Source organism: Brassica napus, chromosome C1 (assembly GCF_020379485.1).
Source record: "Brassica napus cultivar Da-Ae chromosome C1, Da-Ae, whole genome shotgun sequence".
NCBI lineage: Eukaryota > Viridiplantae > Streptophyta > Magnoliopsida > Brassicales > Brassicaceae > Brassica > Brassica napus.
The window spans coordinates 12929094-12954044 of record NC_063444.1 but is presented as its reverse complement, the minus strand read 5'-3'; the positions used below and the strand labels follow the sequence as shown (position 1 = coordinate 12954044).

At 38.6% G+C, this 24951-nt stretch overlaps 4 protein-coding genes across 6 annotated transcripts; 2 read left to right on the top strand and 2 right to left on the bottom strand.

Annotated features, from left to right (window-relative positions):
- Positions 1 to 1116: 1116 nt before the first annotated feature.
- On the top strand, positions 1117 to 7873 carry LOC106396939 (rho GTPase-activating protein REN1-like). 3 transcript variants are annotated; one of them, XM_048744154.1, is made up of 24 exons: positions 1486 to 1573; positions 1653 to 1806; positions 1898 to 1960; positions 2126 to 2162; positions 2332 to 2408; positions 2493 to 2566; positions 2695 to 2773; positions 3127 to 3271; positions 3567 to 3683; positions 3762 to 3839; positions 3940 to 3995; positions 4074 to 4143; positions 4365 to 4449; positions 4639 to 4882; positions 4993 to 5238; positions 5402 to 5701; positions 5811 to 5875; positions 6087 to 6147; positions 6263 to 6346; positions 6452 to 6565; positions 6649 to 6818; positions 6920 to 6986; positions 7066 to 7218; positions 7304 to 7873. In XM_048744154.1, the coding sequence occupies exons 2-24, from the start codon at positions 1693 to 1695 to the stop codon at positions 7628 to 7630; spliced, it is 2826 nt and encodes a 941-aa protein (XP_048600111.1). In that variant the 5' UTR covers positions 1486 to 1573; positions 1653 to 1692; the 3' UTR covers positions 7631 to 7873. The 3 variants fall into 3 exon arrangements, with proteins under 3 accessions (XP_048600110.1, XP_048600112.1, XP_048600111.1); XM_048744153.1 differs by having other exon boundaries at positions 1117 to 1806; XM_048744155.1 differs by having other exon boundaries at positions 1118 to 1806; positions 7084 to 7218.
- LOC106396941 (mitochondrial uncoupling protein 4) lies at positions 7845 to 9185 on the bottom strand. Its single transcript, XM_013837450.3, has one exon. The coding sequence runs from the start codon at positions 8936 to 8938 to the stop codon at positions 7991 to 7993; it is 948 nt and encodes a 315-aa protein (XP_013692904.2). The 5' UTR covers positions 8939 to 9185; the 3' UTR covers positions 7845 to 7990.
- Positions 9186 to 14393: 5208 nt separating this feature from the next.
- Positions 14394 to 19402, top strand: LOC106396521 (ubiquitin carboxyl-terminal hydrolase 16). The gene is made up of 11 exons (XM_013836932.3): positions 14394 to 15054; positions 15401 to 16691; positions 16799 to 16884; positions 17052 to 17137; positions 17244 to 17406; positions 17510 to 17633; positions 17722 to 17879; positions 18031 to 18115; positions 18214 to 18426; positions 18528 to 18589; positions 18673 to 19402. Exons 1-11 carry the CDS (start codon positions 14771 to 14773, stop codon positions 19160 to 19162), a joined length of 3042 nt encoding a protein of 1013 aa, XP_013692386.2. The 5' UTR covers positions 14394 to 14770; the 3' UTR covers positions 19163 to 19402.
- Positions 19403 to 19464: 62 nt separating this feature from the next.
- On the bottom strand, positions 19465 to 22766 carry LOC106396522 (AP-4 complex subunit mu-like). Its single transcript, XM_013836933.3, has 13 exons — positions 22597 to 22766; positions 22170 to 22264; positions 21820 to 22023; positions 21623 to 21739; positions 21425 to 21553; positions 21165 to 21291; positions 20761 to 20861; positions 20579 to 20683; positions 20388 to 20482; positions 20187 to 20274; positions 20052 to 20112; positions 19888 to 19961; positions 19465 to 19792 (listed from the first exon to the last, which is right to left on the bottom strand). The coding sequence occupies exons 1-13, from the start codon at positions 22655 to 22657 to the stop codon at positions 19694 to 19696; spliced, it is 1356 nt and encodes a 451-aa protein (XP_013692387.2). The 5' UTR covers positions 22658 to 22766; the 3' UTR covers positions 19465 to 19693.
- Between the last annotated feature and the right edge of the window lie 2185 nt (positions 22767 to 24951).

Below are 24951 nucleotides of genomic sequence, written 5' to 3'. Positions count from 1 at the left end.
ATCATATGTTATATAATGTAAAGACATTCTCATAACTAAAAGAATTCTTGCCTAAGGTTTCCGCCTCAAAAATAATACCATATACATAGGAGGCCGATTATACTTATATGTTGATAAATTTTCGTCCATGTATTTTATATGGGGTTAAAAGAAAATGTACCATATATTAAAATTACATTCTTATTATCCTTCATACGAGGACTAGCCCGCTTCCCATTACTCAAGAGGGCAATCCCCATCCATATTGTTCGATTATTATTGTTAGTTTTACAAATTATAAGTTTACGAGTCTTCAAGATCATATATTACATATTATATATGGATAAGGCTATCCTTTTGTGCACTTGAATTGTCGCAGTGCTGTATATGTGCATTTGAACTCAGAATAAACTGAATTCTGTCTTTATTTAGATCATTACCAGTTACATCCTTTTGATTCAGTTGCGGTGCGATTACCCATGTCGCATATATCTCACATGACATATATAAGTGGTAGGAATGTTCGCTAGAGCCGAATTTGGACACATCCTTGTGGAACATTAGTTTTGATCTCCAACATTTTTAGAGATTACATACATAGATATAAGCCCCTAAACTATGGAAAAAAATATTATCAAAGTTCTCAGGAAATATTTATAAACTCCAAATTCTCAGATGAGATCATGATATTCGAATAAGAGTCTTAGTGGACTGGAGACTAACCACTATTTCTACCATTTCAAGTTGCAAAAGGGACATGCGGCGGAGCTTAAGTGTTTTCTGAAAAATCAAGGATATGTGAAATAGGCTAATCCCCGTCCAAATGAGCTTTTCCATGACATCCCACAACCAACAAAGAAAACTCGAATTTGTAATTCAAATCCTGGATTGCATAAGTTATATGTGCATTACATAATTGAATTATACTGAAACACCCATCAAAGAAATAAAATTAATGGGAAAACGAGACGAATGAATCGAGTCCCCCATGCACGCAACAGCGATATCCAAAAAGATAACTAGTTTAAATTATTCAAACGAGAGAAGAATAAATTAATCAAAACGAAGCTGCACATTAACAGACGCGCACAAAAAAAAAAAAAGTGGTGGTGGATGATCGTGCTCGGCACGATTTAGTAGTAGAGTGCGGGGGTCATAGGGTCAAGCAATGCAAGGGTGTACTAAGGTTGTCATAAATCAAATAATTATCTTTTATCTACTAGTATTATTTAGGGAAGTAGAGACAATAAATATCAAGAGAAGGGGAGCGTTAATCTATGTATCAAAACTATAGATTAGAGAGTAATTATAAGAGTGGACATTTGTGTATTTCTTCAATTTTTCTTTTCTTGTTGAGAAAGGGTATGGAAAAGAGAAGAGGTCAAAAAGAGGGAAAGTTTCCCTCCAAGAAGGGTGATGACGTGTACAAGTGCCGAATAAAAACAAAACGCTTCCTTCCTTCCTCTCGTCACGCCCATGATTTTCGCTTAACCTCTTCTCTCTCAATTGAACAAACACATCATCTCTCTCTCTCTCTCTCCCTAAAAAACAATTGCAATTTTAACAATTAATCATACTCCAGATCAAAATCAAGGTTTCTGTGTACTCTCGAATTCACGCTTCTTATGATCCGAGATCGGCTGAATTGAATTTGATCGGACATTAGGATTCAGTGACGCATTTCAATGGCATGAATGAAGAAGCATCAAAGTCATGGCTCCTACCAAAAACGCAGAATCTTCTTCTTTACAGCCTTCTCCACAACAACAACAGAATCAACAGCAGCATAATAACAATCCTAATGACCAACAAGACCTGGAGGCTCATGTGCGTCTCTCTCTCTCTCCCTCTCTGGTTTTTAAGTTTTTTTCGATAGAATAATAGTAATCAACATTTTTTATTTTGCTTCCGATGATAGGGTGACACCTGTAGCATTCCACAGTCTGGAAACTCAGACTCGCGTTCCCGTGGCGGCAACACGGTAAATTACTTTCTAATGACAATTTGTTAATAAGAGGCTTAAGATATAAAACACATCTATTTACGCAAACGAAAAGATTCAATGCGTAAAGATACTATGTTGTTGAGTTTATGTTAGATATCCCCTGAATCAATCTCAGATACTGTATGCTTTCTACTTTTGTAGGTATTCAAAAGTGGACCCTTATCTATATCCTCAAAAGGTATGTTTACCTCTCAGGATGAGATTCTTAGTTCAAGTTGCCTTTCTTTATTTTTGTGTGTTCAAACACTATATGTTGATATCTGTTTCCATGGCCCTGAGAAGATGCCGCATTTCCAGCTTTCGCTTAAAATGGTTAATAAGTTTTTAAGTGGTTTTCTTTAACACAGGGCTTGGGTGGACATCTTGGAAGAAAAGATGGTTTATTTTGACGCGTACTTCACTCGTTTTCTTTCGGAGCGACCCGGTAAGCTTTCATATTCTGATCAAGGGATGAGACTGTTATTACAGAGGGTGGTTTATCTCACATTTTTTCTGTTTTATTTTACAGAACGCAGTCCAACAGAGAGGCTGCAGCGAGGTTAATTTAACACTTGGGGGAATTGATCTCAACAATTCAGGCAGGTTGGCTTATTGTTTGAAATCATTCTTTTTTTTTTTTTTCTTACTATATAGTCTTTAACTGATGTATTATGTTAATACATCTGGTTCGGTTTTGCTAACATCATATAACTTCGGACTACTTTTTCTAGTGTGGTTGTTAAGGCTGATAAAAAGCTGTTGACTGTTCTCTTCCCTGATGGCCGTGATGGACGCGCCTTTACACTCAAGGTTTCTTCAATAATTCTCTTTTGCTTTCCTTTTCTGTTTTCTTATCACCCTAATCTTGTTATTATTATCAGTTGCATCCATCTCATTTGTACATCTTATCTTACGTTCTGATATTTTATTACTGTCTGAACTTTTTTCTTGTTCATTTCATAACCGTTACACTCCGCTGAATTTTCTGTTCTAACGTGCTCTAATCTTTATCATCTTTATTGCATAGTAAACTATAGGTTGAAACGTAAATTTAAATATGAACTCGATGATTATTTTTGGCGTAATTATAAAATCAGCAAGGACCGAGATTCAGTGATGGATGGATCAACTTTGCAATCTGATTTGATACTTTTTTTTGTTAGGCCGACACTATGGAGGATCTAAACGAGTGGAAAGCTGCTCTAGAAAACGCTTTGACACAAGCACCTAATGCTTCTCATGTTATGGGTCAAAATGGTATCTTCACAAATGATCATGCAGATGCCCCTGTCAGTGTTGAAGAACAGAGTATGTTTGTCACTTTTCTAATGATTTAGTCTTTAAAAGTTCATGTATTACAACTAGATCTGTTTTGAGAGTTGTGAGAAAGTCAAAGGTTTGTCCTGTCTAGAAAACCTAGCGACTTGGGAATATATTACCATGTAAAAACATAAATTTCTTTCGTCTGGAGCTCAAGGCTGACAAGTTAGTGTTGAAAGGCTCACAATAATGTGGACACAGTTTAGAACAATCGGTGACATCCAAAGATTAGGTTCTCTTACAATTCATTTGGACAATGATGCATTTTCCCACATTTTTACAGAAGACGAGACACCAACAAGATCAACTGTCATTGGAAAACCAGTTTTGCTTGCTCTAGAAGATGTTGATGGATCCCCATCTTTCTTGGAAAAGGCCCTTAGATTTGTTGAAGATCATGGTATAGCTTCAGGCTTTCAGCTTGATTTTCTGCTTGTTTTAGCCATATTGACCATAAAAAAACAACTTTAACTTGCAGGAGTCAATACAGAAGGAATCTTGAGACAAGCTGCTGATGTTGATGATGTTGAACATCGGATTCGTGAATATGAGCAAGGTTTTGAATCTCTGCATATACACGATTAGGCCATCTGTTTATATTTTCTTGTTTTTCTGCATTGCGAATTAAAATATTAATACACAGTCACTTGGTTCAGGGAGAAATGAGTTCACTCCCACGGAGGATGCTCATGTTATTGCTGATTGTCTTAAGGTACCTGACACTTTTCACTACCATGATGAGTTAGTCTTTCGCTCTAAACCCTCTCTAATTGTATCCATGAATGTGCAGTATGTTCTCAGAGAGTTGCCTTCTTCTCCGGTGCCTGCATCTTGTTGCAACGCCCTTCTGGAAGCTTGCCGTAAGTTTAACATTCTCTTCTTTTTTTCATTTCTTTTCTGTGTCTGAGGTCCCTTCTGTGTATTCCATCGAAGCTAAACACCCAAGCAATTATTTTCCTGGGGGTTTACTGTGACATTATATTATGAATTGCGGAGCTTTACACAAATCTATTTCTGCTTTTACCATGCTTCTCCCGGGATGTTATACTTTACTGACATCTTCTCCTTGCAACATTATCAGGTTCTGACCGTGGCAATAGAGTCAATGCTATGCGGGAAGCAATTTGTGAATCATTTCCTGAACCAAATCGACGCCTTTTGCAAAGGTAGTCTCTTATCTGTTTTCACGTTTAGCTTACGCAATTTTAGAGATGAACCGTTTTTATGCGCAAAACCACCAGTCATTTGAACTCCATGAATCTTATAGAGCCATCCGCATCTCCAATTTGTCGAGCACGTTTTAGGGAGTTAGTTCACTTTCTGTTATTAATTGTGTTTGTTTTTCTTCTTGCAAGAATCCTGATGATGATGCAAGTAGTGGCCTCTAACAAAAATGTGAACCGGATGAACACGAATGCTGTTGCAGCGTGTATGGCACCTTTACTTCTTCGACCTCTTCTGGCTGGCGACTGTGAAATTGAAAATGATTTTGATGTCGGCGGTGATGGTTCTATGCAACTTCTGCAAGCAGCAGCCGCAGCGAATCATGCTCAGGCTATAGTGATAACACTGTTAGAAGAATATGCCTGCATATTTGGAGTAAGATTGTACTTCTCTGCATAGTGATCCTCTCTTATTACTGCAGTAGTATAGTGAAGCCTTCATTGCGTGCTTTTTCTTCTAGTTAATTAAATAGTCTATGGCTGCAGGAAGGTTCCTTATCGCCCGGCTTGTATTCCGACTCAGGAGAGAGTGGTAGTGGAACGGAGGTGGGGACAGATGATGAAGAGTATGACGATGAATATGATGGCACACAGGGATCTGAGGACTACACAGATGAGGAAGAGGACCTTGAAAATGAATCAAAAGGATCATACAGTGAGAATGCCGCCTCGGACGACAACCATGGGAATGATATTGATCATGATGACCGTAAGGCACGGTCCTATACTAAGGTTCAATAACTAAACCATTTCCTAATAGAAAATTATTGTTGATTACTATAGATGATTATTTGCTTATTATTAAGAATTACATATGTGGATTCTAGAATTCTCTTTGAAGTTTTCCTTGGTCTTCATTCCATCTTACTTGTCATTTGCATTGTTCATTTTGCAGGTAAATGATAATCTAAGCTCTGAATCAAAAACCCCAAAAGGAACTACGGAGCCCCAAGTTACTAAGAAGCTTTTATCGAGCTCTAAACGATCTTCACTACCACGGCATGATGATGCAAAAAGGGATGAAAATCTCCTGGTCAAAGGTGCTGATAATGCAGAGGTAAAGACTGTTGCAGAGGTCTCAACAACTGAGGATAAAATCTCATCAATACCAGATGTGGCATCTGACATTAAGAAACCGTCTACACTATCCAGTCCACCTGGAGGAAGTAGTAATAAGCGCTGGGGCCGTACCCCTGTGAGTTTCTTGTTTCGTTTCCATCCCGAGGGATTAGTTCTTGATGTGTTTTTCCTAGCTCTTAAGGGATCCAAACGTTAAGTAACAGTTTGGTCTTTTATGTGCCCAGGGGAAGAAAAACCTTTCGATGGAATCTATTGATTTCTCAGCGGAGGTGGAGGTGGACGAGGACGAGTATGTAACATCATCTCGACAAGTGATTTAAATCTTTATGTTTCTTCCTCGTGACTTCTTTTTGTTGTATTGCCTTCAGTATTTAGATCAAAATTCAAAAGCAGAACTTGTCATAACCTTATACTTGTTTAGACTAAAGTAGATCCTGTAAATCAACGTGTTCTACTACGCCTAAATAACTACTTAATCCGACAATGTTTATATTCTGCAGTGCTGACATTGAAAGACTCGAGTCAGCCAAATCGGAGCTACAAAACAGTATTTCAGAGGAGGTCAGAAATAAGTCCTGATGAGTGTGTTTTTGCTTTTGCTAACTAGTTCGCTATATAACTAGTGGCTTTTAACGAGTATACCCATTAACAACCTTCATTTTTTTTTCTTGAACAGGTTAAAAATAATGCAGTTCTACAAGCTAGTTTGGAGCGACGGAAGAAGGCTTTGTACGTGAGGCGCGAAGCACTAGAGAAAGATGTAAGGCTTAAAACAAAACCATAGCCTAGCTACGTGATGTTTGTTTTTATTGAGTGTTTGCAAGTTCTTTTAGATATATGAATGTGCTTTACCTTCTTCCTCTAGGTGGAAAGACTACAGGAACAGTTGCAGCTAGAGAGAGATAAGAAATCAGCCCTGGAAGCAGGACTGAAGATGTCAAAAGGGAATCAACCTATTCCAGAAATAGCTGATGAAAAGGTTGGTCTTCTGCTCTTGTCTAGCAATTTTTTTTTGTTTGGTTAAAATACATGTCCAACTTGAAAGACATGTCTTTTTTACAGTTGAAAAAAGATCTGCAAGACGTTGCTCAGGCGGAGACTGATATCGCCAACTTGGAACATAAGGTTGATGATCTTGAAAATAGACTTAGTCATCAGGACGCAAAAGCCTCTGGTTCAACGCATGGTGCCAGCAAAGAACCTCGGAGCATTCCAGAGAGCAGTGCAAAACTGTAAGGACTCATCAACAGATTCACATTTTACCTCATAACCTATGCTTTTCTGAATCATATTTAACGCTTAGCACTAATCTTCTTTCAACTTTGTCTCACAGGAAGGAGAAACAAAAGGATACTGAAGCAGCTTCTACTCATGTATCCGAAAGGTCATCATCGCTCAAGGTAACACATCTGTAACATCTGATATATATACGTCTCTTAGTAGGTTTGTTTCTTCTTCCTCTGCAATAATGCACTACAGATCCGTAACATTTTGCAGGATGAGCAAGGGTCTGCAAGAGAAAATGAGACAGAGAAGCAACAAGATCAACGGAGCAAAAGCTTGCAACAAGAAACTTCACGTGGCAGCTCAAAGTCTGCGGGCATGTCAAAGAGGTCTGGCTCAAAGGGAGAGGTAAGAAACAAAACAAAACGTACCCATCAAATTGCAACCAAATATTGTTCAAAACAAGGAGAGCTAAATGAGTACAAACAAACAGGGAAACACAACAACTTCTGCACTTTCCAAATTGACAATGCGACTCAACTTCCTCAAGGAGAGACGGAGTCAGATCGCAAGCGAGCTCTCAAACATGGACAAAGGAAAAAGCACAGGGCAACCCAGTCCATCCTCGGTGCAGGAAACTGAAAGAGGAACAGGGTCGAACCATAGCCATAACCAAAACCAAAACCAGCATTCAGACAGCAACAAACTCCACAGCCAGCATGTTCTTGACAGAGGAAGATCTGAGAACGGAGGAGACAGAGGCAGAGGAGGATCTGGAGGAAACCAACCCAGCACAACACCAAGGACCTTCTCCAGATAATCTCTTTATTAGAGCTGCTTAACCCCAACTCCCACTAATGTACAGCCACCATACTTAACTCCAGGTCCATTTATATGCTTATTCTTCACCCCAACAAAAAAATTAACATATTCATTCTTTTTAGTCTTTCCCTCAACTACACCTTCTATTTTGTTTTCTTAACTCTGCGTTTGATCTGTTATTTTGGTAGAGACATTCACTCACAACAGTAAAAGAAACAAAAAAGAAAGATTTGTATTCTAACAACAATGCTTGAATATATCGAAAATGAATAAACCAATACGAAAAATCCCTATCAAATCAATACTACTAGCATTCTTATTCTTAGTCGTCCTCATCATCATAACCTTCAAATGATAATCAAAAATCACGAAGCAGCTTCTTGACTTGCTCCAACGTAACAAAGAGCACAACAGTGAAAGGTCCTTGCCTGCAAACCGTAGGAACAAACCCTTTATAAAGAGCCATCGGTCCTTCAGCTCTAACCGTCTTCACCGCACAATCCCACGCGCCTTTGTACTGAGCCTCCCCACCACGCGCATCCACCTTCATATTCATCACCCTCGTCTTTATCACGTCCACCGGATTCGACGCAACAGCCGCCACGATCCCCGCCGCGAAGCTCGCCACCACGTGAGTCCCGAGCCCATCTTTCATCGCCCCGCTCTCCACTATCCCTTCCTTGAACTGGTCGTACGACGCGAGCTGCGCCGCCGTCACTATCATCGCCCTGTTGATCGTCAGAGCCGAGCCGCGCCACAGGCTCACCACGCCTTCTTGCTTCGCCATCCTCTTGATCGCGTCTCCTACGCCTGCGTAGTTACGACGCTCCGAGACGGGAAGCCTCCCGTCGGCTTGCATACGCACCATCGCCACGTCGGCTGGGTTCCCGACGGCGGCTCCGATCCCGCCACCGACTAATCCGGCGGCGATTTTACGAGTGAGACTCAGCTTACGGGACTCGGGATCAGTCCATTTGTTTTTCAACACCTCGTAGAGACCCATCCTGGTGGTGGAGTAGAGAGTCTGCCGGAGGAGTGTGGCGGAGACGCCGGAGAACAGCGCGGCGGCGCCTTCGGTTTTGACGAGGTTGATTCCGAGGGAGATGGGTCCTACTTTAGGGACCGAATGAGTCGTCTCCAGAAAAGCTGGGGGAGAATTGTGGAAAGCGAGAGCTGGGCGGAGGAGAGTGACGGCGGAAGCTTCGCCGTGGAGCTGAAGGCGAACCTTGATGAGATCGAGAGGGTGAGTGGAGCAGCCGGCGACTACAGAGGCAATCCCACCTTCCACGAAACTTTTGACGCCCATTGCTGTAACGATTTGATTTTTATTTGTTTTCTTGTAATATTAAGACCAAAGAGAGAAACTGAGAGATGTCTGAAGAAGAAGAACACTGGTAGATGAAGTATTTATAGTGAGTTTTATGACGCGGTTTTGTGTTGTGGAGTAAGAGCGGAGCTGTTCAATGTTGACGAATGCTTTATTCCAGCTTCTTCGCAGTATCTGAGAGTGGTCTAATCATTAAAGTTTAACCCTAATTGCTGTTGGGATTCCAGTCAGACTCGCCGGTTTTACATCTAGTCAAAGCTAAAAAGACGTGTGTGCGCGAGGCGGCCCATTGTTTGATTTTTGGGCTTAAGTCAAGATTAATTGGGCTTTTAAAGCCTTCTAAAAAGGTTTCACAAAGACTTTTACGTCGCCTTGAGAGATTCGAACACTCTAGGCGTGGTGGATATTTTACCCCTACCCGACTACCCGAACCGGAACCGACCCGAAAAACCCGGTTCGGATCAGGTACGTGTATAACCAAATTACTCTATTGGGTCTTACTATTCAAGACTCGCGGATCTACTATTCGACCCGAAAATTACCCTATATCCGATAGAGTTTTATTAGACCCGAAACCAACCCTACTGGCTACTTCAACCTATTCTCTTCCCCGATGTACCGTTAAACCTTTTACTTTCCAAAATTAGTTCCACTCCCCATAAGCAATTGAATCGAAGAGTTTGTCGATTTATAAACTCTAAATCCGAAAATCAAACAATATCAAACTGGAATCTCATCAGAATCAAGTTCTTCATCGAAATCCCCTAACCCTAGCCACTTCTTCATCAGCGACAGCGTTGTCTACAAATCAAACTAGGGTAAGTCTCGAACTTTTGATTTGAATCGTGTTTATGTTTTTGGTTTAATCAGATTTTGATTCTTGATTCTTGCTTATGGTTTTGTTTTAATCCGAGTTTGATTCTCCATTCTTGGCATTTTTGGTTCCTCTGTTCTTTCTTTGAAGCTTCTTTCTTGTTTAGGGTTTAATGTTGTCTTATCTATAATGCAGATGGCGTCTTGTGATGATGGTTCAGAGTAAGAGTTAGATAAATCAGCAGATGAAGTTGAGACTCCAATCTCTCGTAAGAAATCAAAACATAAGAAACCAGAAGGCGCAAGTGGTTCAAGGTCAGAAAATAAGAGGATGTCAAAGGTATGGGAGCACTTCACTAGAAAGAAAGAAGACAATGATAGAACCATCTGCAACTATTGTGGAAAAGAGATGGCATGTGCAACAAAATCAGGAACAACAAGCTTGAAGAAACATGTGACTCTTTCGTGTAAGTCTTACCAAGCATAGCGGGCTGTGAACAAAGAAAATAATCAAGGTGCTTTAGATGTCGGAGGAGATCGTAACATGAGAGTGTGCAAAGTATCTGAATTTTTCTTTAGACAAGCGACAAATGAGATGATGGTTGTGGGAGAGTTGGCTTTATCTTGGGTTGAGAGCGTAGCTTGGAGGAATTTCTGCGACAGAACTAAGCTTTATGTGCCTCATTTTAGAAGAATAGAAACCCGGGATATTGTTGAGACCTTTGTGAAAAAGAAAGAGGAAATGAAGAAGATTCTTAACGAAAACAAGCAACGACTTTCACTGACGACTAATATCTGGCTTGCTCCTCATACCGGTTACAGTTATATGGTGATTACAGCTCATTTTATAGACAGCTCGTGGCAATTGAGGAAGCTCATCATTGGATTCAAGAATGTGTATGATCACAAAGGATCAACAATATCTAAGGCACTTCTTGATTGCTTAGAGGAATTGGGTATCAAAAGATTGTATAGCATAACTGTAGATAATGCGACAACTAATGGTTCAGCATTGAGGAAGTTTAATGAATCTTTTATTGAGAAAAATGGAGATAAAGCACTTGTTCTAGATGGAAAGTATCTGCATTTTAGGTGTGCTACTCACATTCTCAATCTGATTGTTAAAGTAGGTTTGCTGGAGATAGTGAGCAGTGTCCCGCCATTCGTAATGCCATTTATTTTGTGAGGTCTTTAACTCCGAGGCAGATTTCTTTTGAGTGACATGTAGAATCAGGAAGAATTCAGAGAGGAAGCTTACCTTTAGATGTGAGAACTAGGTGGAACACCTATTTGATGTTAGAGCAAGCAATGAAGTTTGGGGTGGCTTTTAAGAAGATGAAAGCTGAGTAAAAGCCCTACAACGACTACTTCAATGAAATTGTGGATGGAAAAAAACGAGTTGGACCACCAATTAAAGATGATTGGGAAGCAGTTGATAGGTTAGTCCAGTTCTTAATTATTTTCAACAAAGCTACTTTGGTTCTGTCTGCAACAAACTATATTGTTGCGCATAAATAGTGTCATGCGATCGTCACAGTCACGAGAAACATCACTGCTTTAAGCAAAGCTCCTGACCCTGATGAAACTTTAAGGTCTAAGGCAGCAAACATGTTAGGGAAGCTAGGCAAGTATTGGAATCCATTTGGGACAAATCCTGGGAAGATGAATAAACTTGTCATTGTCGCTGGTGTTCTTGACCCAACCAAGAAGATGAAGGTTACCACAAAGCTGTTTGAGAAGTTGTATTGAGAAGGCTCAGTTGAGGTTACTCATTTGGAAGATGAAATCGAGGACATTTTGAGGAGTTTGTTTGATCAGTACAACAATGGCAGTGGCACTGGTGGTTCGGGTTCAACATTAAATAGTCAAGGACAAAGACCATCTTCTCAATCTCAGTCTCAGTCTCAGTCTCAGTCACAAGATCAGTTAGGAGATGAAGTATCTCAGATGAAGTATCTCAGAGGACAGTACTTGGTAATGGGCTTGCGTATGAGAGCATGAACGGCATCTACAAAGAGCTTATTCAAGAAACATGATTTCAGGTAAAAACTAGTGAGTTAGATACTTATCTTAAAGAGAATGTAGAGATTCCAAACCTTATAGGCGGTTCAGAGTATGATGTACTCTCTTTCTGGAGGGTTAATAGTGCAAAGTATCCGGTTCTATCACTGTTAGGTAAGGATGTACTTGCAATGCAAGTGAGTTCTGTTGCTTCAGAGTCGGCCTTCAACACCAGTGGCCGAATTTTAGACCCACGCAGAAGTTGCTTGACACGCTATATGATAGAAGTGTTGATGTGCATGGAGCAGTGGCTCAAATGTGAGATATAGACTCAAGGAAAAAAGAATCCCAGGAAAAGAACAAATGCTTAAGCTGATAGAAGAAGAAGATGCTCTTATGAGATGTATAATTTCTGGTTTCTAATCTCTTTAATCTTTATGTCCATTATAATGACCTTCACTGTTTTTGTTTTTTAGAATTTGAACTTATCTTTCAAGCTTGAAAGCTGCTGATTGCGGCTGTTGGAGATTGAATATCAGTTTGTTGTTGTTGTGTTTTCCTTCTCGTTACCTAGTTTTTATGTTTTTGCAGTTGCACTTGATCAGTTTGTTGTTGTTATGTCTATTTGTGACTTATGTTAAAGACTTAAACTTGTGTGTTAGTTTTATGTTATGAAACTGCTTGTGTGCTAGACTGCTAGTAATGTTATTGTTGCTATTAAGTTTAAAATTTGACAGGGTATATTGCATGTTTGTAAGCATTGCAGGTTTGTAAAATTATAAGCATTGCAGGTTTGTAAATTGTAAGCATTGCAAGTTCTTAGTACAAGTTGATATCTCGGGTAAACATGGTATTTTGGACCCGAATACACTATTTCGTACCCAAAATCAAAGAATACCCGGCCCGTAAACCCCTAAACAGACCCTAAAACCCGTTAACCTAACCGATTTTTTTAAAAAACCGAAATGTCGGATATTATCGGTTTTTACAATCAAGGACCGACCCGATCCGGACCTGACAAAAACCGAATCGACCCGGAACCGAAAATTTCAAATTACCCTATCGGGTCCTCTACTCTACAATCCGAAAGACCCAGACCCGGAAGGATACGACCCGGACCCGAATGTCCATGCCTAAAACACATGAATGCCCATGCCTAGAACACGCTTTAACCACTCGGCCAACACGAATTTTTGCTTTACATCTGATAAATATTAATATTAATAAGTATGTTAACCTAGCAAAACCGCATGCTAACATGCAAGGTTACAAGCATACCTATCTATTGCATTTGTATTTGACTCATCACACCACTCAACGCTAGGGGTGGGCACTTCAGTTATTTTCTCGGTTCGGTTTGGTTTGGTTAGTTCGGTTCTAGTATTTTTCCAACTGAAATAAACCATAGTTAGTTTTGTTTGGTTCGATTCGGTTTGTGTTCGGTTTGGTTCGGTTTGTTTATTGGATCAGTTTAATTAGGTTCTTCTTAGTTTAATTTTTTGTAAAAAAAATTATGTGTTAAAACATAACTTATGTAAACATAAACCATGAGAACTAAATTAAATATAAAACTGAAACAAAAACCCTTAAAAAAATCACAAAAAATATATAAAAATTAAAACAAATGAAAGTTAACTAAAAAAACAACATTATTATTAATGTTTCTTATATCCTTATTAAAAAATCTGCAATAAATCATCTTCTATGTGACGCTGTGGAGAAGAAATTTTGTTTTTAATAAAATTTGCTTTAGGTTTTAGGTTTAGATTTAACATCCACGTTTACACATATAAGAATATAAAAATGTAGAGTTTTCTATTTTTTTAAATCAAATATTTTGATGATTACATATTAAGTTAGAAGAATATATGTTAATGAATGAAAAATAAGTGGTTTGGTATTAGAATTTTAGTATATTGGTATTACTAATATTTTTAATTTAAATAATTACAAAAACACATCGGTTTCTCGGTTCGGTTAAAACCGAACCGAACCAAACCATTCGGGTTGGAAAAATCTTCAACCGAATGGTTTGAAATATATTTTGGTTCGGTTTAAATCGGTTTTGGTTCGGTTGGTTCGATTTGACTCGGTTCGGTTCAGTTTTTTTGCCCAGCCGTAGTCGACGCATCCCTTTCGCATTTCACAAACATGTGCATTTATATTCGAAGAAGCATCATTGTTAAATATAATACGAGTTAGTTTCAGAGGGCTAGCTGCCACTTAATCAAAAGAGGAGGTTGCACTTGGCGTCATTCCACTACGCTTTCATGTTTATTAATTGACTTCTCCATAATCTGAAGAGCTGTAAATCGGTTTTTACCCTTCCACAGATCTGAAAGGAACCAAAGAGAATACCATATTTTAGAAAGGACATATTTTCGTTGAACAATTATTTTCTCAATATGAAATAAAAAAATGACCACCTGAAAAGTATTGGTTTTAATTAAAAGACTTCCTGTGTTTAAAAAAAAAAAAAAAAAAAAGACTTCCTTGTAGGACAAAAAGAATAAGATAAAATCATAAAATAAAACAACCGAGGCAAAAAAAAAAAAAAAAAAAAAAGAAAAGAAAATTCGTGGTAAAGAAACGTCTTCGTTTTGGAAAAAGTAAATATTCTTGCTAATTTCTTCCTCCTTGTACCGAAGAACCTCTCTCTCTCTCTCTCTTTCTCTCATCTTCCTTTCTTTCAAACCCTAAGCTAGAAAAAACCAGATTTTTACATTTTTTTTAGAGAAGAAGCAATCAACTTGGGCTCTTGAAGGGTTTGTTTATTCGTGTGATCTTCGATTTGGGTCCGTCATCATTTGGAAGCTTACCCACCAGCGAAACAACTCTGAGCTCTCTCTCTCTCTCTCTCTCTGCATGCCAAATCTCCTTTAGTGATCCTCAAATTAAACCTCCTTCCCGGCTAATACGCCGGTGAGATCTATGGTTGGTGGTCAGATTTGGAGTTCAGTCTCATTTATAATTGTGTGTGCATCTGGGGGAGGATAAATGCTCCTCGTCTTGGATCTAGGGCTTTCTAGTCTAGTCCTTGTGATCTCTCTGCTAGCTATACCTCTGATTGGCTTCGTCGTTCGCCGCCAATGGAGGCTCGCGGCTCTGAGAAGGGAGGAGATCCGGAGACTTCTTATTCATGCTTCTGAGGAAGCTGCTAGGGTGGAGCGAGAGGCCTCTGTCGAGTTCTCTTTTGCTCCCGTCGCTAATAGCTTCTATTGTCCTGTTTGCTATTGTCCTGCCTTTACTCGATGCTCTCGTTGCAAAGCCGTTCGTTATTGGTATGTGTTAATATGTTATGATGCTTGCATTTCATGAGCATAGGATGTGATGAATAAGTTGTACTTAGTAAACTTTAGCAGTATCATGGACTCATACTGGACCGGAGATTTTAAGAGAAATGACTTCGTTTTCTATGTTAATAGGTTTATGAGTAGTTAACTATCTTCTGAGAAAGTACAGTTTTTTTTTTGAATCTTGGCTAATCTGTGGCCATTGGGTGACAGTGGCTTAAGCGCTGCACGTTAGCGTCTGTCAAATTTTCAAGCTTTTCTCACTACCCTATGAGAAGTTATAGTCTTGGTATTGTTCCTCACATAATTTCTTTTTTTTTTTGTTTCTGTTTAGTTCCGGGAAATGTCAAATCATCCACTGGCGGCAAGGTCACAAAGATGAATGTCAGCCTGCTTCCATCACATATAATACAGACGATGAGAAAAGTGACTCTGATTTGAAATGTGGAGAAGGAAATGAAGGGCTTACTCGCGATGAAACTGTATTGCTGCATTCAGAAGCAGCTACTGGACCAATCAGGGAAGCAATAATTTCTGAGCCTGCCAGATCTTCTGAAGATGTGAGTGGAGAAAGTGCAGATAACAAAGATGACCTTATAGATAAGGAAGAAGCTGTTTCTGTTGCTGAAACATCTGGATCCTCGTTCTCTGGCTTTTCCTCCTCACCTCGTGGTGACTCTAGTGATGATACTTCTCTTGGTGAGTGCCTTAGTTCATCTGATTCCGAGAGATCGGAGCCCTTGCTGGATGCTCATGTTTCTGTAGCGGCAGAGGAGACCTGTTTCAGCAATATTGATGATGTTCCATCTAAGCCGCTGTCTCCTAAATTTGTGCATTTGGTTGAGTCTGTAGACAACCTCGCTAGTTTGCCTAAATTGAATCTGCTTAAACCTGAGGGTGGTGCTGGGCAGAACCAGAGCCAATCAAGTAGCTTACTCGGTCCGGATAGGCTTCCAGGATCAGCTGACCCGTCTCTTCTGAAGTCGTCTGATTTTTGGGGTACGGCTCTTGGATCAGCAGAGTGTGTAATTGAGAATCGTGATAGTTCTAAATCTCGTGAACCTGGTAAATCCTCTCTGCATATATCCTTTGCCCCTTCTAGAGATACCTCAGCTGGTAAAGTTTCTGAGCATAGGAATTTTATTTCGGAAGAAACTCCCAGGGCTGCATCAGGGTCTCCTAATTTTCATGATGAAGTGAATAGAAATGAAAGAATTGCTAAAAGATCTGATGAAGCTGGAATTTCACTATCAAGTTCGTCTTCTATCAAGGCGCCACTTCCTTTGAATCCTACTGGTTTGTCCACTTTGACCCTTCGTAAGTCAAAGAGCACCAGTACTGGAAGTGGCGTTGTGCTGGCCCCTCTGAAGGTTGGGGAAGTCCAAGTTTTGGCATCCAAGACCACAAAGGCGAGGGAGAGTCCTGATGTTGTGAAACATTCAGCTGTAGGTGCAGATTCTGGAAGAGTTATTGACCATCAGAAAAAGAATGGTGTTGCCGTTCGCCGTATAAATTCTCTAAATGGAAAAAGTGGTTTGAAGGCATCGGTACTGAAAGTTGTAGACCAGTGGACCAAACCGAAGTCATTAGCTGAGAATGAGATGGCAGGAAGACATGGTCATAAGGTAATCACTGGGTTCTAGGATGCTATCATCATTGTGTAACACTCATTTCCTACATCAACAAATCATCTCAGCTAATTTGTTCTTATCAACTTGTTTGTGACATGCAGGGGCTCTTTTCATATGAATTGTTTGTTAAGCTGTATACGAATAAAACTGAGCTCCAGCCTTGTGGCCTCATCAATTCTGGCAATAGGTAACCCCAGTTACTCGTTACATAGCATTTTTATCCTAGTAATTATGCTTTCTAAAGAAGAGCAGTAATTATGCTTTCTAAAGAAGAGCAGGTTATTTTGTAGCTGTTGTAATATTCAGCTTGTAGTTCACATTCGCTGATGTAAGAAAATTCTCTTTTGTTTGCAGCTGCTTTGCCAATGTTGTCTTCCAATGCCTTATGTTCACTCCTCCTCTGACCACATACTTTCTCCAGCAACATCATTCTAGAGCATGTGGGTCTCTGCTCTCTGTTTTTCTCTTTTCTGTGTAATATGTGCTAGTTGTTCTGGGATGCTATGTTTTGTTATCAAGCTCTAAATAGGTCACTTTAACTATTAGGTCCAAACAAAGAACAATGCTTCACCTGTGGGTTTGAGAACCTGGTCTTAGAGGCAACAGAAGGGAAGTCTTCATTGTCCCCCAGTGGGTTGCTGTCACGGCTGCAGAATATTGGAATCTCTCTTGGGAATGGCAAGCAAGAGGATGCACATGAATTCCTTAGGTGAACTGACATTTCTGCAATTGAACAAACTCTGGTGCATATATATATATATTACAACTTGAACAGTCTTGTTTTGATTTCATTTTCTTCTTGCCTTTTGCAGGTTTGTTGTTGACACAATGCAGACACTGTGTATCAAGGCATCTGAATACGATGAGCCAAAGACTAGGAAACTAGAGGATACAACTTTAATTGGTTTGACTTTCGGCGGATACCTCCGTTCAAAGGTATTGTTATCTATTAAATTTCTACATGACCTATTATACATTGTTTTGGAGGGTGTAGTAATGCTGATCGTTTGAAAATGTCTGCCAGATTAAATGCATGAAATGTCAAGAGAAATCAGAGCGGCGTGAGAAAATGATGGATCTAACGGTTGAGATTGATGGGGATATTAGCACCTTGGAGGATGCTTTGCGTCGATTTACAAGGACTGAAATATTGGATGGAGAAAACAAATACAAATGTGGCAGGTTGATACTTCAATTCTCTTTTCATTGTTTTATGGATGATTAGAGTTCTGCATGAGCTATTTATATGGTTCTGCAACCTCTTATTCGATTCTGGCAATGAGGTTTACAATCGATGGTTGATGGGTGCTAACTTTTTTCTTCGTGTGAGCAGGTGTAAATCCTATGAGAGAGCCAAAAAGAAACTAAAAATCATAGAGCCTCCAAATGTCCTTACTATTGCACTAAAACGATTCCAGGTAACTTCTATCTTCAGTGGATACACGGTTTGTTTATGTTGAGGTCCATCTGTGTTCTCTTGTTTGCTCACAATTTCAGGACACTTAAATTTTTGCAGTCAGGGAAATTCGGGAAGCTCAATAAGTTGGTTAGGTTTCCAGAAACGCTGGATTTGGCTCCATATGTCAGCGGTGGAAGTGAAAAATCACATGACTACAAACTCTATGGAGTTATTGTTCACTTGGATGTAATGAATGCAGCATTTTCTGGTCACTATGTCTGCTATATTAGAAACAGCCAAAACAAGTGGTACAAAGCAGATGATAACACGGTAAGATGCTCATATCTTATTAATGCAAAAGCTGTTGTCAATTAGTTTCCAAATAAGCTTTGTAATGTCGTGACTTTTGGTTGTGCATTGATTATTTTCAGGTAGTAACTTCTGATGTTGAAAGGGTCTTGACAAAAGGAGCGTATATGTTATTCTACGCAAGGTAAATAAATACTATAATGCGTCTCTCACTCTTTAAGATTAGGGATTATGCTCGATCTGGTTACTTATGCTAACTGACTACAGGTGCTCTCCAATGCCTCCAAGATTAGTAGTATGTAATAAAACTGAAGCATCCACCAATAAAAAACGGAGTGTGCCGCCGCCGGTACCTAAGACTACTGTCTCACGGTCTGTGTCTACCGCAAGTCCTGTGTGTTCTTCCAACACTCCCGGTGGTGACAGATCTGGCAATATACAGTCGTTTTATTCCAGCTTCCAGAGGCTGCAGAGAATTTTAGAAGAGGACTCGTCGAGTGACAGTTCTTCTCTGTTTGACAGCAACTCAGATGAATGCTCTTGTAGCACAGACAGTACAAGCATGGACGACTTCGCTGACTTCATTTTTGGAGATCATCAAGGACGGGCTCACGGACATTCCGAGGCTCCCTCTCCAACATCAACCTCTTCCTCGCCTTCTCCTCCCTTCACTAGGCACTCGCGGCTAGGTGACTCGAGTCGTTATTCTCCAGAAACTTGCCCAGCCTCAAGACATCATCACAGAGGAGAAAGGTAAGGGGAAACGATGTTTTTTTTTGTCGACTGGCTCAGCTAAGTTAAAAGTAGTAGAACAAAGTAGTGTACACACGTAGAAGGGGGTTGGTTTTATTAACAAACCTTTTTAGGCTCTGGTGAAATGTTGTTACTGAGAAGTGGTATATATAGTAGTGTATAGTGGGGAAGAGAGATTTTGCCCATGAAAATGTACTGTAATGGAACGGAATTTACGTTTGTTAATAAGGTGTTTTGATTTTTATCTCAGTAATAAAGCTAATCTAATCGTGTACAAAAAAGGTGTATTAAATTATTATTGAGAAGTGTCTCAATGTTGCGCTTTTATTTCCTTGCAATTGTCATAACTTGGCATATGTTGCATTCAGATTCATGTTTCCAGGGTAGAGAACAAAACAAGACAATATGTAAAAAATCCAAATAGCAGAGACAACATTCAGCTCGTACTGTGAAGGATCCTCTTTAGTAGAAGTATGATCCAAAAATGAACAAACATTGTCGAGGAGAGGGTACTAGGACATAGACAAACATTATCTCATATCCGAGCCACATACGAATTGGCCTGTGTCACATATCTCACCCAACGATATGGATTGTAACTACTTGATTTCTTTGCTATCTGCAAGTACTTGACCTGCATTACAACAATTCATCACAGATTAGTGAAAACTGAACAGGGCGTCTAATGGAAGTGCAAGAAGGGTAATAACCATTGGTATTTTTACTCACCTGAAGTTTAGAAACATTGTACATCGGTATGGTGAAGGTCATGCTAACTGGCCCTGCTTCCTTTGTGATATTACCTAAAACGAAATCAAAATGTTACCAGTGATGCTTTATCTGAGAGGACAAATAAGGAAGAAAACTTTTAAGAGGATGGGTCACCCACTCACCATGAAACTCCTGTGAAAATGTCAGCTTTGCACGCAGTGTATGTTCAGCCCCGCCAACAATCTGAAACACCACAGTTAGCTTATGGAAGCACAACACTATCTTTATATATACCTAGGAAACGATTCAACACTTGCCTTTTTCAAACTCCATTCAAGCATTTTGTTGGTTTCCTTGAAATCTGACTTCTGTCCAGCCGCACCAGGTTCTAACCCAAAACTAGCCCTGCCACAACAAACATAATCCCTCGTTGAATCCATCTCTTGTTTGATTCAAAATTTACCATGACTGACATTTACGAAAACGCATTTTAGCGTACAAACCAAAAAGTTATATACCTGGAAGTAAAATTTGGCAATGGCATCTGGACAGTAATCGTGTTTGCAATTATGTCTGAAGGGAACTCAGCGCGTATTTTGATAATCACTTCAGCCTAATTTTCAACAAGCAGAGATATGTGAATTAAGCACTGTGATAAAAAAAAAAGACATTTATATAGTTCAAAAGATGTCTACACATCTGATTGTACCTTAAGGCGTCCGGCCTCTTCAATCAAGGTATTAACATGAAAAGGAGGTTTGAACTCTTGGGTCATACGGTAATTCATAACTGGAAATTCACCATCTGGTGGAACCTGAAAACGAAACGCAAATTAAAGAGCAAACCAACATGTTGTGACAAGGGACTATGTGGTAATTTTCTGAAGCTCACCAGGGACAAAGTTCTATCCGAGTCGAAGCTATCAAGACGAACAGACTCATGAAAGTTACAATCATCAAGTATCACCCCTGATCCTGAAGAACTCCTATAATCTGCAACAAAAGAATGAATTTATACCTCAGTTTTAATGTTGCTAAGTATTAAATTGTAAAAGTAGATCGAACCCACTTTATGTGTATGAAGTTGATAAGAAAAATACTAAGGTAGTAGCTATATATTAAAAATCGGTTAGAAGGAAGCTTATAAGTGGAATCATGCAGCTTAGTTCACATTTTAAGCATTATCAAAACCCAAATATCAGTTACCAAGGTTTCAAAGAGTGAAACAAGATAGAATATGACGTAGTTTCACTCTCTATAATAACATTTGAGTGAAGGGGGTGAAGAAAGCAATACCATATACTGATCTTCCTCCTCTTCCTATGTTTAGATCTTCATTAAGAGCTATACGAATTTCCGGATTACCAGAAAGATAACTCTTCATTTGAATGGTGCCATCGATCTCAGAAGTCAGTATATAACCCTGTCCAGAAATCAGAAAATAACATTAACATGCAACTACATATATTAGGACACAATGCATAGCGTTGATGATGTGGCAAGGTGAATAGAGCCTGGCAAGACTTCCGTACTGGGCAAGAAAGTTAGTTACTCACGCTTGAACTAAAAGTAACACTGATTTTCTCAATGATGTCCACAAAAATTTCCTCTCTTCTCCGACCACTAGGATCATTAGCTACAACCGACTTTGTGACTGCTGTTCCAGGCATTCTTTTGGCTCCTTGCTGCATAACATTAACTCAAGGGGTCAGTCACATCTACAATAAAGAGGAAAAAAGAAATTCAAATCTTACAGTAAAGATGGCAGCAGGATCAATAGGTTGAAGGCGTGCAGGAGCAATCACAATCGGCTCGTTGAATACATAGGACTTCAAAACCTCGGTTGAAGTAGTTTGCACGTAACCAAAATCCTAATAAAAAAGAGCATATGGTCATCATATACAGTAATATGCTGGCTAAAGACGAGAAAATGAATGTGGAAATGACTTACAATAACTTCATCAAGCAACTCATAGACGAGCACAAAATTTTTCCTGAATGAATCTTCGTTCAAAACACCGAGGTAGTCCTTGATAACACGAGCGATCCTTTGTAGAAGCTCCAAGACAAGAGACGGTGAAACGTTAACCCTCGTAGTCGCAACAAAGTATAGACCAACAACCTTGACATGGAAGTAGTTCACGCCATCCACATTCTATAAAGCACACAAAAAAAAGAGTAAGATAAAACCATTACATGAACAGTTGACTTTAAAACATACCAAAGAAAACTAATTCATTTTTCATTAAACAAAGTATTTGATAATTGATATCTCTTGATGAGTAGGACGAGGGTACCTACAAAGATAGGTGGTGCCTCAGCATTAGCATCCTCCTTCCAGAACTTGACTTTACGGAAGAATGTCTCTGTACTTCCTTTGGGTACCTCAGCTCGATCTGTAGCAATATAAAACGTTACACAATCTTAGTGGATCCAATCAAATGCGTTCAAACAAAACAAGGTTCTTCTAATACACAAACACTATCATCTCCTCCGGCAAAACGGAAGAAACTAACTTTGATGCAAGAAGATCTGATTGGATATCAAATCGTATAATCTGATCGGAAATTGAGATGAACATATATGTTAGCAGGTAAGAAATGCTGGATAGATCAAACAGATCAATGAGCTTAGAGCAGCTTCGTGGGATAAAGAATGTCGAAACAGTGACAAGAAGTCTCTACTTTGAAGAAAAACAGAATAGGAAGAAGCAGAGAAGGGAGCTTACAGTCGCGGAAGACGATGTTATCTCCTCGTTGAGATAAGACGAAGAACTGAGAGATCATCATCTTTTTACTTAGCCGATGATTCCGATTGATCGCCGATCGGTGTGGTTCACCTTTTTTTCTAACCGATTGCCGTCGTTATCGTAAAGCTTCTTCACGACCCGGAAGGTTTCGTCTTTTTGAGATTATGGATAACCTTTGTTCGTTGATGGGCCCATTTCAGGACGTGAATCTGGCCCAGATCGTCTCATCTCTTAATTTTTTAAATTAGGATTTTAATGTATCAAATCAAAATTTCCGTTGTTGAAACCTCCTAATTCTTAGTTTCTAGGAAACAAGCACGTATGCTTCTTTAGAAATGCATCACTTCGACTTAGTTTTACTCTGACTCTGTAATGTGCTTAATATGTAACCCTTAGCATATTTGAAATACAAACATACCATTTTTTTACACAAAGAAAAACATTTTAAAACTAAGGTTCTAAGGCAATCATACTAATTATACCAAATATTTACCTTTGCAAAATCACCATCATTTACTGAGTGTTTATATATTTTTCTGACCCTTGTAAGACCTTATATATTATACGCATCAATACTATTAAAAGGGAAGAAATCCCAAAAAATCTATTTATGAAAGTTGTTTGGATACTTTTTTTTTTTTTATATTTTGGTCTTCCCCTATATATTATAACAGCATGTGACCAGCATTAAAATTTTAAAATAAGATTCTTAACGAACACATCTCGCTTAAAGAATATATTGAAAATATGCTGATGAATATTATCTTACCAAAAGTCGCCATAAATCAAATTAACTTCTTCTCCAAGTTTTTTTATTCAACCAATGCTAAACATCTTATATACGCGCATGGCATGTCTCACCAAACCTTTTTTTTTTTTTTTTGTTAACCGAGGGTTCCAGGCCGGAGCCCAGACATCCCTCGAGGTCCGCAGCAGCCACGTCATTTCCACTCCAGAAGTAGCAGGGTGGGCCCGGGTGGCCACCTAGTGATTAAACCGTAATGGGGTGCCTTCGAACCCATGTCGCTTAGCTCACTGGTGTCCGCCTACCACTAGCCACCAAGAGGTGGTTACCAAACCTGACTTTTGAAAAAAACAATTCACGGAGACAAGAAAACCAAAAAATGTCGTCGGAGATAATTATTTTCTTTTAGAGTTTCGATCCGGAAAAAAAGACACGATTTTTGCTGCACAAAAAAAGATCTTACCTTTTCGTTGTCGGAAGATTAAAAATATTAGTGTGAGCTTTAAGCCTTTAACTTAAACAAAACAAATTTAACTGTTAAACCCCATTTTAAGTTAAAAAATACTACAAACCCGATTAACTTCAGACCCATTTTTAATTCTTTTTTTTAAAGTCCAAATTATGAAGACCATTAATTTTATACATAAATATATATAAATAAAACATTATTTAAATAGTATAGATTTCTAATAATAAAACATTTGTCTCAAACTGATTTTTTAAAAGATTTATAATATAGCTACTATTAATAAAATTAAAAAGAAAAAAATAATTGGTTCACTATTTTGGTACATTGATAGTTAATGTACTTACAAATACACTTAATAACATTTGTTATTTAATAATAAACATGTTGGTATTATTCTTAAAATTTTATGTACAAAAAAATATTTCTTATGATGGTCAAATATATATTTATATATCAAAAATTTCAAAACAAAAAATCAAAATTATATTCTTCTCAGTGGGTTAACAACGGTCTTTTTTATTTTAAGATATTTTTACCTTATTCGTTTTATTATATCTTACCCTCACTATATATGAGTAACTGAATCTCTCAGTTCGACCACAAGTTTGCCTCGGATATTAAAACTCAATGAAAACATTGTACCAGACTAAAATAATAATAATAGAACAGACTTTAAATACTATAGATATCTAATAATAGACATAAATTCATTTAATATTTGGTTTTACGGTTAAAAAAAAAAATTGCGCTTAAGAAGCGCAGATTAAAATCTAGTTATGTTTTAAATTAGAAGTTGTTTAAGGTCTTTCTGCACAAAAATGGTTAAATGTCCAGTTTCCTATCTATTTAATTATTTAAAAATTATTACGATAAAAGAAATAAATTAATTAAAAGTTATACTTAAATCATAAGCAAAAATTTTACCTTGCAACTAAATTTCTGAAATAGAAAGAATATGAATTATGCACCCCCACCGTTTTCTCTTGCGTTTGGTTAAAATATTCATTAAAATTCTACTTTGTCAAAAATTTCAAAGCTAAAAAGTCTGAAGGAAAATATTTATTTCGTATAGTATTTCAAACAACACTTACAAATCTTCGAGCATTTAAAATCAGCAACA